Source organism: Sinohyriopsis cumingii, chromosome 10 (assembly GCF_028554795.1).
Source record: "Sinohyriopsis cumingii isolate HCF-2022 chromosome 10, ASM2855479v2, whole genome shotgun sequence".
NCBI classification, from domain to species: Eukaryota; Metazoa; Mollusca; class Bivalvia; order Unionida; family Unionidae; genus Sinohyriopsis; species Sinohyriopsis cumingii.
Genome location: NC_142970.1, coordinates 88,154,581 through 88,168,162, shown reverse-complemented (window position 1 = coordinate 88,168,162; position 13,582 = coordinate 88,154,581). Strand labels below are relative to the sequence as shown.

Here is a 13,582-nt window from a genome sequence, read left to right as displayed (position 1 = left end):
ATCGAGATACAGAAATAGAAAGCCCCCCCCCCCCCCACAAAAAAAACATACTACTACTACTACTACTATGCTACTATTACATTTGAGACAACACCAATTCTTTGCATGCCTAGGAATGATTGATGATTTTGTTGTAATTTAAAACAGAAAGATATACTGATTCTTATTATTTTTATTGAAAAAAAAAGTTTATACAGAATCACGCGAGTTTAGGTTTTCGAACAGGATAAGCGCTGCAGAAGGGCTCTCCAATCTGATTATATAGCGGATATTCTCCAACTGAAAAAAAGAAAAGAGATTTATGGGAAAGTAGGAAACAGGTATAGTATATATTCATTAATGAGATGGGTTCATCGTCTAATGCACCGGCAGACCATGGTCTATGTTGGCTGCCCCATTGATTAATATTAGACTACACGGAACCTGATCAGTCGGCTCATTATGCTAAGGCAGATCAGGGTCTGTGTTGTCTGAATTTGTATATGACTATTAAACGAGTACATAGGGTAAATATGAATAACCTTGACACAATGCTTATAATCTTATCTCCATCACGTGAAAGCATTTGAGTTACTCGGTCGTTATCCGTAGTTCCATGTTAAACTTTGCAACTTTAAGTGTACTAACATTCGAAGAAAAAAAAAAAGCCTACAAAATAGACAAATAAATGTTATATAAATTTTATTTCTCCTGAAGCAAAGTTAGTCTTCTTACCATCTAATAGATTACAAATTATATTAGGTGCAAGAAAATCCCTTACTAAAGAGGTAGTGCCCTAGATGTATGTGTATCTCATTGTAAACCTCATCTTTTTAAAATACTTTCTTTCATCTCGGTGCATGTGGCAGTGAAAAGCGTCTTCGTAACGCTAAGGGAAAAAAATACGTAAACAAAACCGTGCAAATTACTAATTTAATATTTATAATAAATTTTGGTTTTAAAAATATCAACTGAATTCGAAAACGTTGTGTGAATAAATAAAAACAAACTTTGACTTGAAGGCGGCACGAAATGTTGATCCAAAGAGATTCGAAACTACGACTCAAAGGGATACTTACCCCACTCGGTGTCAGCCACAATGGGACATATTGATATGAAGTTTGTACTTACCCGGTTTGGCGTCAGCAACAACAAGTCATATCGATATGACATTTGTAATTAACCCACTCGGTGTCTGCCACAACAGGGACATATTGATACGAAATGTGTACTTACCCCACTCGGTGTCTGCCACAACAGGGACATATTGATACGAAATTTGTACTTACCCCACTCGGTGTCTGCTACAACGGGACATATCGATATTTGTACCCCACTCGGTGTCTTCCACAGCGGAACATATCGATATGACATTTGTACTTACCCCACTCGGTGTCTGCCACAACGGGACATATCGATATTTGTACTTACCCCACTCGGTGTCTGCCACAACGGGACATATTGATACTTGATTGTGAGCTTTACTCTCCCAGAAAACAATCGATCCCTGTGCAATAAATAAAGTGAAAATTATTCCACGAGACAAATCGCAATCAGTTAAATGTGCTGAAAGTGTGTTGTTACAAAACTCTAAATGACGATGTCACAAATATTTCAAACTTTTGATGTGACATTACACTGCGCTAGTACCATATGATATTTCTTCACTGTATATGCCTTTCCCACAATTGTATATGCTTCTTCTCCCCATTGTATATGATTCCCCTCCGCCATTGTATATGCTTTCTCCCACTGTATATGCTTTTCCCCCATTATATTAGCTCCCCCCGTTGTATATGATTCTTTCCCACATTGTATATGCTTCACCCATTGTTTATGCTTCCCCCCCCCCCATTGTATATGCTTCTTCCCCCATTGTATATGATTTTCTCCCTATTATATTAGCTCCCCCCATTGTATATGATTCTTCCCCACATTGTATATGCTTCCCCCCCCCACCATTGTATATACTTCATATCCCCCCCCCCATTGTATATGATTTTCCCCCCGTTGTTTATGCTTTCTCCACATTGTATATCCATTAAGACTTCCATGTAAGGTCCATACTATACGGCTGGTATCTAGCGAAATACAAAGAGAGCTGAACATGATTGGTGTTTTATTGTCTAACGAGTAATAAGGACATGTCCAAGAACAATGTTTATGTAATGTCCAAGAACGATGTTTTGTCATATTCCAAGAACGTTGTTTTGTCATATTCCAAGAACGATGTTTTGTCATATTCCAAGAACGTTGTTTTGTTTTGTCATGTTCCAAGAACATCGTTTTGTCATGTCCAAGAACATTGTTTTGTTTTGTTATGTTCCAAGAACATCGTTTTGTCATGTCCAAGAACATTGTTTTGTCATGTTCCAAGAACATTTTTTTGTGATGTTACCCTTTCACGGTTAACTATTCCAGAAGAATTAAATTAACGTTTACGTTTGGATACTGCTTAAATCGGATGCTTGACATTTAGAAAAGCATAGACGGGCTCTGTTTATTTTGGAATACGTGCCACTTTCACCTTTAGATTTAATCCTTTGTCCCACACAAAAGATTATTCAAATAACAGGGATATCTCAATTTCATCGCTGAGGTGTAAGATGATCGTGAACTGCTTTGGACATCCTAACAATCGCAAAGTGCACTGACCCAAACCTGCCGCCTCATAGTGCGCTGACAGAGGTACGTCTATTCGGCTTGCAACGAGTACTCAGCAGAACAAGGAATATAGACCCTGATCTGCCGAAACACTGTGACGGCATGTCAGTGTCTATGTTTTTTGCAGTTGAAATCAACTTAAAAGTAACGTGCAGTACCTCAGTGTGTGTGTTTGTGTGTGTGTGTGTGTGTGTGTGTGTGTGTGCGTGCGTGCGTTTAAAATTTTACTTACTTGATTTGGTTTAATTATTGTTTTGAGGAAAGGAAAAACTACATCCCCTCCAGTCTTGACATCGGTGAGCTGAAAAGAGTTGACTATAAATTAACTAACCCATATGAAACAAAATTTTTGTTGTTGTTATTATTTTATTATTATTATTATTATTATTATTATTATTATTATCATACTTTCATAGCAATAAATACTGGGTTTTCATAGAAAGCGTCGCAGTTGTGGCCTCCTAAACATTCTGATGAAAATAGCTATAAGTCCTATAATTGTCCTGAAGGCGTACATTAAGATATGGAACAATAGGGACATTATTGGGCTCTGTCAAAAGGTCACTGGAAAGGGGCAAGATATAAAACTTTGAAAAAAATATTCATCTGTATGTGTATGTGTGTGAGAGAGAGAGAGAGTTTCATTTTAATGTCCATTGACAAAGGGGGACGCATGAGAAATTATATAGAATTTGACCGATTCTGATATTAGCCTACACGAATGTATCCATGTATTCATCTATCCATGCGTTGGTAATGTGAGAGAGACAGACAGACACAGAGACAGACAGAGAATGATCAAATGAATGTGAGAAAATGTGCAAATATATCAAGACCAGACATGTCTTAAAAAATACGATGTATCGATTGATCTGAATTGCACCTTATTGTCATTACTTACAAAAGTCAAGAAAGTTCCAATTCTCGCCTTGTTCATATATTCCTGTAAAGAAATTGACAATAACATTAAAGAGAAAGGTTTCTACTCAAATCACATTTTAGCAACAAATGAAATAATTTCTTATTTTGATCCTAGAGTAAGCATAACTTGGAATTTTTAATGGAGTTATCATTTAAGTGGACACATATTTAAAATAGTTTCTAAACGTCATGTTTTGTATAGAAAATCATATAAAATATTATAGCTGTGTCAACTTGAAAAATAAGAGAGACTTTTTAAAGTATGGATTTGATAATAGCAACCCGTAAAACATAGTGTACATTATATTGCTGACGATATTAATGAACCAAACAAGCAAAGATATATTTGACTTGCATTGTAAACTGTAATGTGACATTATCACCCTTACTACAACCTGAATGATTTAATGTGAAATGTGTACACTTACCAGCATTACCTGTACACTGTAGTGTGAAATGTGTACACTTACCAGCATTACCTGTACAAAGTAATGTGAAATCTGTTCACTTCACTTATTATTATTATTATCTGACACTGTTTTGTGAAATGTGTACACTTGCTAGTATTACCTGTACACTGTAATGTGAAATGTGTACGCTTACCAGTATTACATGTACACTGTAATGGGAATTTGTAAATATACTCTGCGTTGTAATGTGAAATGTTTACACTTATCAGTATTACCTAAATGGTGTAATGTGAAATGTGTACACTCACCAGCATTACCTGTAAACTGTAATCTGAAAGGTGTACACTTACCATTATTACGTATACAATGTAATGTGAAATGTGTACATTTACTATTTTATTATCTGTACACTATAATGTGAAATGTGTGCACATCACTTATTAGTATTACCTGCACAATGTTATGTAGAATGTGTATAATTACTCGTATGATCTGTAAACTGCAGCATACAATTGTACATATACTAGTATTACCTGTACACTGCATTTCAAAATCTGAACACATACTAGTATTAACGTACACTATAACACACTTATTAGTATATCACATGTTCATCGTAAAGTAACATAACATGCGCACCGTATTTGACATATACTTACAAAAATTACCTGTACAAAAGAGTGAAAAGTGTGTACACTCACTGTACTGTACATTTACGTGAATGTGAATACTTATTAGTATATCTTGTACACTGTAATATGAAACGTGTACACTTCTTTCCTGTATAATATGACACAACTTACAAATTTCTCCGTTTCCTCAAAAAGCTCCATCCCTATGTTTCGCACCTGTTGAAATAAACAAACAAATAAATAATCAGTCATAGAAATACGTTAATGAAGTCAAATCAAATTACGTATCATATAGATCCTACAATGCAAAAAAGAAAATACTTCATCAAGATTATTACGACATTTTCCGCTTCAAACTATTGAGATATGTTTGATATATTTTTTTTACGGACATTTCCGTAGAAGACCGGCGGACAGCCCAAAGGTGTTATCCCTATGTATAATTAAAATATATGTATTGCCGAAAATTATACGGTTTCTTAGCTTAAGCTGCGAAATCAATTGTTCAAAAAATATTTGATTCATTTTACTTTGGCTTAATAGTGTCTACCATTGAAAACAACATAAAGAAAAAACAACCAATAAAACTATTTTAATTGCCCCATGACAGGTATATACAGTGAAGACATTTTATAGACTGATTAAAATGATGGTGTCATATTCAGTTTTGAAGTGAAAGAGTTCGCCCTTATGATTTTTAACTGTTCTGATTACTCAGACTTCTGCCTTAAAACTTATTCAACTTAATGGTGTGTTATTCCAAGGATATGTTATTGAACATATCAGTTACGTTTCTGTCATATTGTATAATTGATACCATAAATAATTCGCTCTGCAATTACCTGAAACGTTGCCCTAGCTGGAGTAAAGTCGGAAAGGTGAATCTCTTCAAGTCGTTCTTGAAGTCGTGGAATCCAATTCCATACTGTGTAATCCTCCACTTGAACACTATAATAATAATAATAATAATACTACTAATAATAATAATAATAATAAAAAGGTCAAAACTAAAGTACGCTCTTCTCAACAAGATTAATTCGGAGACAAAAAACTAATGAAATAGTCTTTGACTCGGCTTTTAATTAATGTATCATTCAGAGCTATAAATGAGAATAATACTTCAAGAAAACTTACAATTACAGCAACGGCTTTTGCGACTCAACATCGCTTTAAGAATCCGTACACGTATGTAGGTTGATCAGTGAGAAACGTCTTGTTTGAGGGACACTGAACTTCAACCTATGCTGGTCTTATTAAGTAGATGTATTTGTCTTATTACGTAGATGTATTTGTCTTATTACGTAGATGTATTTGTCTTATTAAGTAGATGTATTTGTCTTATTACGTAGATGTATTTGTCTTATTACGTAGATGTATTTGTCTTATTAAGTAGATGTATTTGTCTTATTACACAGATGTATTTGTCTTATTACGTAGACGTATTTGTCTTATTACGTAGATGTATTTGTCTTATTACGTAGACGTATTTGTCTTATTACGTAGATGTATTTGTCTTATTACGTAGATGTATTTGTCTTATTACGTAGACGTATTTGTCTTATTACGTAGATGTATTTGTCTTATTACGTAGATGTATTTGCTGTTTATGCTGAGTGTTCGTGATTGCTGTGAAAGAATATTCCTGATGATGGAAATCAGAAAGTGTTTGCTACTTTGTGTGCATTATTCTTACAACAGAAAGTCAAAAATAGCCCACGAGTCAAGGTCGCAGGTGAGGTGGGATATAGGTATCCTGCACCGATGTTATACATTGAAAAACACGATGAAACACATCCAATAATCTTGTTGAATGATATATAATTATACTTGCACCCTTACCTTTGCAATCCGTATCTGTTCTGGTAGCTGTATTTATAAGTAGCATCTTTCATCTGTATTAGGAAATAGATAAATTAAATTAAATGAAACATGTTCTGGTTACTTCTTAAAAACCAAAGTCGGCTATGTATAAGAATGTTTGGTCTAAAGTGAGCATAATGCGTGTGCTCAAGGTTCTGACGGGGCATGATAACGTTGGTGATTTTGGACATGATATTAAATTACAGAAAGGTGCGGTAGGTATGTGACCGCTTCGTTGATATACAATTTTGAAATATCATGTTTAATAATGAACTTAATTAGAAAGAAATATGGGATTCAAATACACAACATAGTTGTCACCGAAATTATTCATATACATCGTATTATTTTTTGTACCGATTCAGTTAGATGGAGTCCTCTCGTTTATTATACAAATATCATAATAACTATAAATAACATCTAGCTTTTCACGTAATTGTTTCCCTTTTTTCCGAAATCCACATACTAATTTAATCATACCATGTTGTACAACTTTAGTGTTGCAATGTTTCTAAATTAATTTTGGTTCGTTTTTCTTCAGGAGTAACGCATTGATCCGTTGCAGCAAATAACTTTCTTGTCTTTACCTTATCGTATCCTATCCAGTAGATTGCCGTAGAGGTCCTCTTATCCGTGAAGTTATGGAAGACGATGACAAATGGATCCCAATTCATGACTTCTCCTTTGATTTCTGGTTTGGCGAAGATATTGGCGCCACGTGTTTTTAAGTAAAAGCACCGCAGCTTTGACTGTTGATTTGGGGTCTGAAATTTGATAGTTTCACATACTTCATGCGCATGTCTCGTTCAATCAGACTCTTATATTACTCCGGATCTAAGGTAAATTAAAGTAGACTTCGATCTCGCAAATGTCTGGATGAATGAGACTTGCTTTACACTAATAATTTCTGCATGCAAAACCATAGTCTTTAAAATGGATCAATGCGGTCATACACAAGCAGTTTTTCACAAATGTAACATAACTTAAACTGGTCCACTGCGATAAGATTATAATCTATGCCACACGCGAGCGACAACCCCGACATCCCCACAAGTGTATAACACAGATAAAGCGGGGGAGGGGACTGGGGTGTAAGGGGGCAAAGGAGGGGTACAAGAACAAATGGATCTCATAATGAAAAAACAACGACATAACTCTATTTTAAAACAGTCTGATGGAAATTTCCTCGATATTGATAAGAGACGGGTCCTAATGATGTCAAATTATGGACGAATAAAGTTTGCATATTCGATTAGAATTTCCATTAGAATACCTTCTGAAGTTTACCACTACAAAGCTGTTCGGTCAAACGTGTTTTCTTGTCCTTAGGTAGAGGTTTCCTCAGAGGGCCATGCTCTTGCTTCTGAGACTTGAGCTTCTCGGACATGAACTCTTTGTTTCTTTCTGCACTTTTATTATCCGGGTCTGTGGATAATAAATCTCGTATGTAAAAACACGAATGCAATAATAGTTTCACAATCACGGAAACTTCATTTGCCATGTTCAGAAATTCATTATTTCTCTGAAGTGAAAAATCAGAGATGTAAAGGAAATGTTAAGAAAGATTTTGTTGAATAGACCGTACCTATTGTCGTAATCAACTAAAATACTATTTAAAAGTATATCTGATTTCTTTCAAAGCATTCTGCAAGGTCCCCCATATATGCGTGTCCAGGAAAAGTAATACAGAGGAAGTGTTTTTAATGCAGAGAGTCAATTACCAGACCCGTTTTTCATTAAACGCATCATCTTGATTGCACTCTTAAACTCACATTTTGACAGATTAAAATAATTGAAATACAAGATTTCACAAATTAGAAACACATTTAGATACAGATGTCCAATAAACAGTAAAATTTATTGTGTAACAATTGAACAAATATCAGATTTATGACGACGGTACTTTTGAGTTTGAACTGAGACCATGAAAGCAATGGTCCTCTGTACGACAGGCTCTGTATGCTGTGAATAATTGATTGGTAATCCATCTGTTACTTTTCAACATCGACATACAATGATTGTTTTATGAATTTGTTTTCTCTGTGATTTGAAAGCCGAGATAGAAATAGGCTCGTACCCAACTTCAGTACTTTATCAAAGACCTCTACAGCCTCCTTCGGTCTGTTCAACTGTAAAAGATACACAATACTACTTTAATTGTCGGTCCTAAGACAAGATTGATAAATAAAAGTTTCAGCATCACAAAAAATAAAATTGGGATAAGCGAGTTTAAAAGAAAGTCTGAGGATACAAAGAGATCAGAATTATTTTAAAATAGAAAAACTTGGAATGCCGCTGAGTTTCGAACTCAAGACCTCTTGTTTTGGCAGCCGGGACACACAGAAAGAAAAACAAAATGGTTGTTTATATATAAGATATAATTAAGACTCTCAACCGAATTAAAAAAAAATAGAGGGTCTGATGAAATAAAGTAATTTCAATTTTATTTTTTTGTCAAAAATAAATTATGATGCGAAGGAAGATGCAATTATGTCTTATGATGATTCGATTAGTGTACATGATTGTTGCATGTGAATATAACAAAAACACAATTTATACATTATAACCTTGATAAATAATACGAAATGAATGGTATTACGAAATGAGCCCAACATAATGGCATTATGAGCACAGTGACTGGAATAACATTTCTCAAATAAACGATTACCTGCTAACAGATGCTGCTAACATAACAAGACATACATATTTTCCAATAATTTCCACTAAGTTGTTTAAGCAGTGGGTAGAGATACAAAAATTGTTTTGTTTTCTAAGTATATTTCCTGGTTCAATCATCGATGCAAATTTATAATGACACTAACCATGTAGTATGATGACCCCAGTAGACTAGATACGCTTGATACATTGAATATCGTACCATCTTGCTTCGTCTTCTCAAATATGTCTAATGCTTCACGAAGCCACATTACTGAATCATAATAGTCAGCGTGGTCGTATGCTGCACGTGCAAGGATAAACATGTCATCTAGCGACATGGGCGATTGCGCCTGCTTGTCACTAACATTACCGGATATGATGTCATCCAGAGGAATGTCATAAATAGATTGCAGCTTCACCAGAGCATGCGCAACTGATGAAAGATCTTCTTCGGTGGGTATATTATCTTCTATGTTTTGAATTTTCACAGACATTCCTGAAAAACAAATGAAAAGATATTAGTGATTCAATATTGATGCCACCATTGTTTCTGCTGTCTGAAAGTATTCAAAACTTTCACGGCCTTGTAAAAGAGATTGATTATGCAAATTTTGGGATTATTGCTGATTAAACCATACTCAGAATGGATGCAAAAGGCATATAAACTACTATTGAACAGAGATCAACTAAACCATTTGATTCATAAAATGTATCAGTTTCTCGGAATGTATGTCGTCGCAATCATTCTAAATTTTATGAGGAAGACACAATACAGTTGATAGATACACTATTTCACGACTCTCGACGAACGAATTTAAAAAAAAATTCCGATGAAATTTCCTACATAGCTGTTCGTCTCTTTGGTTTTTAGACTTTCTACTTTTCTGATGCGAATAGGTATCCGTGACATTTAAAGTATTCGACGTATGAATGCTGAATTTACCTTTGGAACAGGTTTTGCTGTCACGAAGTGTCACTGTGGCTTCATGCCATTCTCTCACTAATCTCTTGGTTAGGTGGAATATATTCACAGGGTGAACAATATAATGACTCATGTTTCTCAGGGTGATCTTGCTGTGTATCTCTTTCCCCTCCTCCATCACCCTGCAATGTATATATTGTGCAATAAACAGTTCTGCGAATTCATTGTATAATTTGGCACGACAGGTAAAGCACACATTTTATTTTCCGAAAATGTCTCCAAACATGGCACACAGTTAAGGATAAATGTAACGCTATTGGAAATTCATCAGTTTTAAGGGAAAACTAGAGTTTAGGTCTGTAAGCTCGACATACACATTACATATTCAATTTTTCTCTCTCTCTCTCTCTCAATTTCTCTCTCTCTCGCTATATATATATATATATATATATATATATGGGGGGGGGCACGGACAGATAGACACAGAAATGATAAAATGCAATGCGATGGTATAAACTGGTTTATGATGATATTGGATACCGTGCGATACTGCATGTGCTAAATGATTCTGCATAACTTTTGACATGTGAATTAAACATCATGTCCGAAAATATACATTTCACAACACTATGGTAGAACTTTCAGTTTCCAAATAAATTGTATTAAAGTTAGTTCGACAAGTAATGATATCTAGCACAATATCTACTAGTCTAAATACAATACGAATAAAAATGAATCATGGGGAATCTCCTAAATGCCAATATAAACTTTGAATATTAATGTACCAACAATGCAAACTCGACCGTAATTCTGTCATTTTATCAAACAGGATGTTTGTTTAAGTACTAATGAAATGTTCCACAAGAAAACTGGGATATCCATATTTGTGTGATCGGCTGCGTAATACGCACAAGTATCGTTATTAATGATAGAACGATATATATAGACAGACGGACTGACGGATGGATGGATGGATTGGATAAATGGATGATTGAATCGATAGATAGGTAGATAGATAGATCTGGAAGAGACTATCTTTCTAATTGTTTGCAATTATCAGACACTTCTTAATTCGTAAAACTACTTGTGCTTTGAAAAAAAGACGTCGATGAAAAAGATGAAATAGTCATCAATACATTTATTTATTTATTTACTTATTTATTTTTAAAAATTAAACGTAAAATGTATACACGCGTAATGTAAATACGGTGTGCTATGGTGGTATATGATTCAGAGGAAGGTATAGCCACAGGTGTGCATAGTCAGGTATAACAAAAGTTAGCACAAATTATTGATCTCGCTTAAGCATAGGTAACAGCTGCGTATACTGTGTTTACTGTGTTTTATAGGATCCATAAGAGAGAGAGAGAGAGAAAGAGATTGGGTCTAAATACAATTTTTTCATTGCATCACACGATACGCATCGTCTGATTTGTTTGAAGTTTTATTGCTAAATTAAAAGAAGCCAATATAGCAAATTATTTGCTAAACATCGACGCTTGACAGTCTAGCAGCACATGTACTATATTAACATACAAATCACAGAACAGCTCGCTTTTACTCTATTATAAACATTAGAAAGTAAATAATCATAATAGCATAGAAGACGTTGACGTTATCAGTCTCCCTCAAGCAACAATTAAAAAAACGAAAAACGTTGCGTATAAGAATTTTATAACTTTCCGCACATTCACTATGCGAACTTCTTTATACTGGCTTCCTGCATAAGCGACTAATTGTTTTCAAGTAGGTGTGGTTGTAGGGCGTCGGGGGTTGTTATAGGACCGAAGCAAAATCAAAAGGATAAATGTTGTATTTCTCCCTCCCCCTCTCTCTCTCTCTCTCTCTCTCTCTCTCTCTCTCTCAACAGACACAGCGGATTTTACATGTTTGTGTTTATATGGTGGGGTGGGGCAAAGGGTTTATCTACCTTAATTTGTATTTAGATTTTTCGAACTTCACATTTAATTTCCAGAATATGGTCACTATTGTGCCGAGGTGTGCGTGCAGACACGTGTATCGCTGCAAAATCAGATTTTCTAGAACTTCTTAACAAAGGATTCATGAGACCCTCTAGTTATGGGTACGTGTTACACTGAAATTTAATCAACAAGCAACCATGCCTCTGTGTGAATCCATAAATTCTTCTGTCTAACAATAATTGGTTTTACAGTAATTAATCAAAAGTGGAGCCAGACTGAGATTTAACTATGAACGTGAGGTCATGGTTACAAATATAGTACAAAAGTCATTTTAACTTTAGGATTAAAGACGGAAGAAGAAAGCGTGATAATCAATTCAGGTATATTTTGAAGCAGATACATTTGTACATTGCGACACTTTTAAAATACAGGCATCATCTAAGATATGGAATATGAAATAGAGGAAGACTTTAAAAAAAAAATCCCCAAAACATTATTTAATCATGTGCCAGATGTTTATTAATTTTTAATGTCTAACAATTCCTATATGGAACAAAGCAAAATATTTTCACACAAACTAGCAATCCAATTATCGTATATACTCGATTGTAAGAAGAATTCAACTGCAAACATGAAATCTCGATCGCCTTATGCTTCGACAGATCAGGGTGTATCTTGTTTGTTCATCTGATCGCATAGACCCAGAATTGCCCAGGCATTGTGAGATCTGGGTCTGTACAGTTTGCATTTGGACTCCACTTGAAGGCGAGTATATAACGTAAGTGTAATACGACGTAAGTTGGGGATTGGAAAAAGCTGCATTAAAGTTAACCAACAATTTATAAGTTTTAAGTAAGTTCTCAAGTGCTAAAATCTTATTTGCTTAAGGTTCTAATCAACTGTATGGCTTGATGGGCGGATGAATGGACGCACGCACGCACGTACGTGTTTTTATGTACCTAAGTATGTATGTATGTATGTATGTATGTATGTATGTATGTATGCATGTATGTATATTGGTACAGTATAGTTTTCAATTATGTTATTTTCAACAAACTTTCCTCCTATTCAAAATATTTTCCCAACGATATGTGTGTAAATTAGTTTTCCATAAATTTCTGGATTTTCATTCCTTTTTTCGGATGGTAAATATAAATGCAACTGTATTTTCCAAAATATGTTTGGCTCGATTAGAAAAATTTAATTATGCCATTAGCTTGGTGTAGCAATTTTTTTATAATAAACTCCTAGTTAAACTGTCATCAGTACGCACTCAATTTTGAATATGGTGGACATGAAAGATAGTTTAGTGGTCAATTTAAAAGCAATTACAAAGAATATAAACCTTCATCTCTGTGTTAAATCCAATTTAGGACATTTTCACTGATTGCTAATTACTTATAGTAGGTAGAGAGATCGGACATAGCACCATTGTATTTAATGTTAGAGATGTATGATAGATACGTTTATGTATAGATACCTGGTAACCTTTTCTAGACCATGAACCTTTTCGCCTTCTGGATGGTAATTTCGTTCCTCACGGATGACAACGTCAGCAATTGAAATGAGCTCATCCTCTAACGTATAGAGCTTCTCTACGTTAACAAATGACGT

At 34.7% G+C, this 13,582-nt stretch overlaps 1 protein-coding gene across 1 annotated transcript in view; it reads right to left on the bottom strand.

The window, feature by feature from the left end:
• Positions 1 to 157: 157 nt before the first annotated feature.
• The window catches only part of LOC149790549 (prolyl 4-hydroxylase subunit alpha-1-like), a 13,535-nt gene continuing 110 nt past the window's right edge, over positions 158 to 13,582 (bottom strand). The window contains exons 1-13 of the mRNA XM_089972612.1: positions 13,449 to 13,582; positions 10,068 to 10,228; positions 9,289 to 9,620; positions 8,544 to 8,595; positions 7,740 to 7,891; positions 7,054 to 7,230; positions 6,446 to 6,498; positions 5,449 to 5,554; positions 4,778 to 4,822; positions 3,545 to 3,586; positions 2,876 to 2,944; positions 1,411 to 1,486; positions 158 to 279 (exon numbers count right to left, since the gene is read on the bottom strand). The exon at positions 13,449 to 13,582 is cut by the window's right edge and continues 110 nt beyond it. Of these exons, the coding sequence (XP_089828738.1) occupies positions 200 to 279; positions 1,411 to 1,486; positions 2,876 to 2,944; positions 3,545 to 3,586; positions 4,778 to 4,822; positions 5,449 to 5,554; positions 6,446 to 6,498; positions 7,054 to 7,230; positions 7,740 to 7,891; positions 8,544 to 8,595; positions 9,289 to 9,620; positions 10,068 to 10,228; positions 13,449 to 13,582 (1,479 nt within the window). The 3' untranslated portion in view covers positions 158 to 199. The remainder of the gene's footprint in view (positions 280 to 1,410; positions 1,487 to 2,875; positions 2,945 to 3,544; positions 3,587 to 4,777; positions 4,823 to 5,448; positions 5,555 to 6,445; positions 6,499 to 7,053; positions 7,231 to 7,739; positions 7,892 to 8,543; positions 8,596 to 9,288; positions 9,621 to 10,067; positions 10,229 to 13,448) is intronic.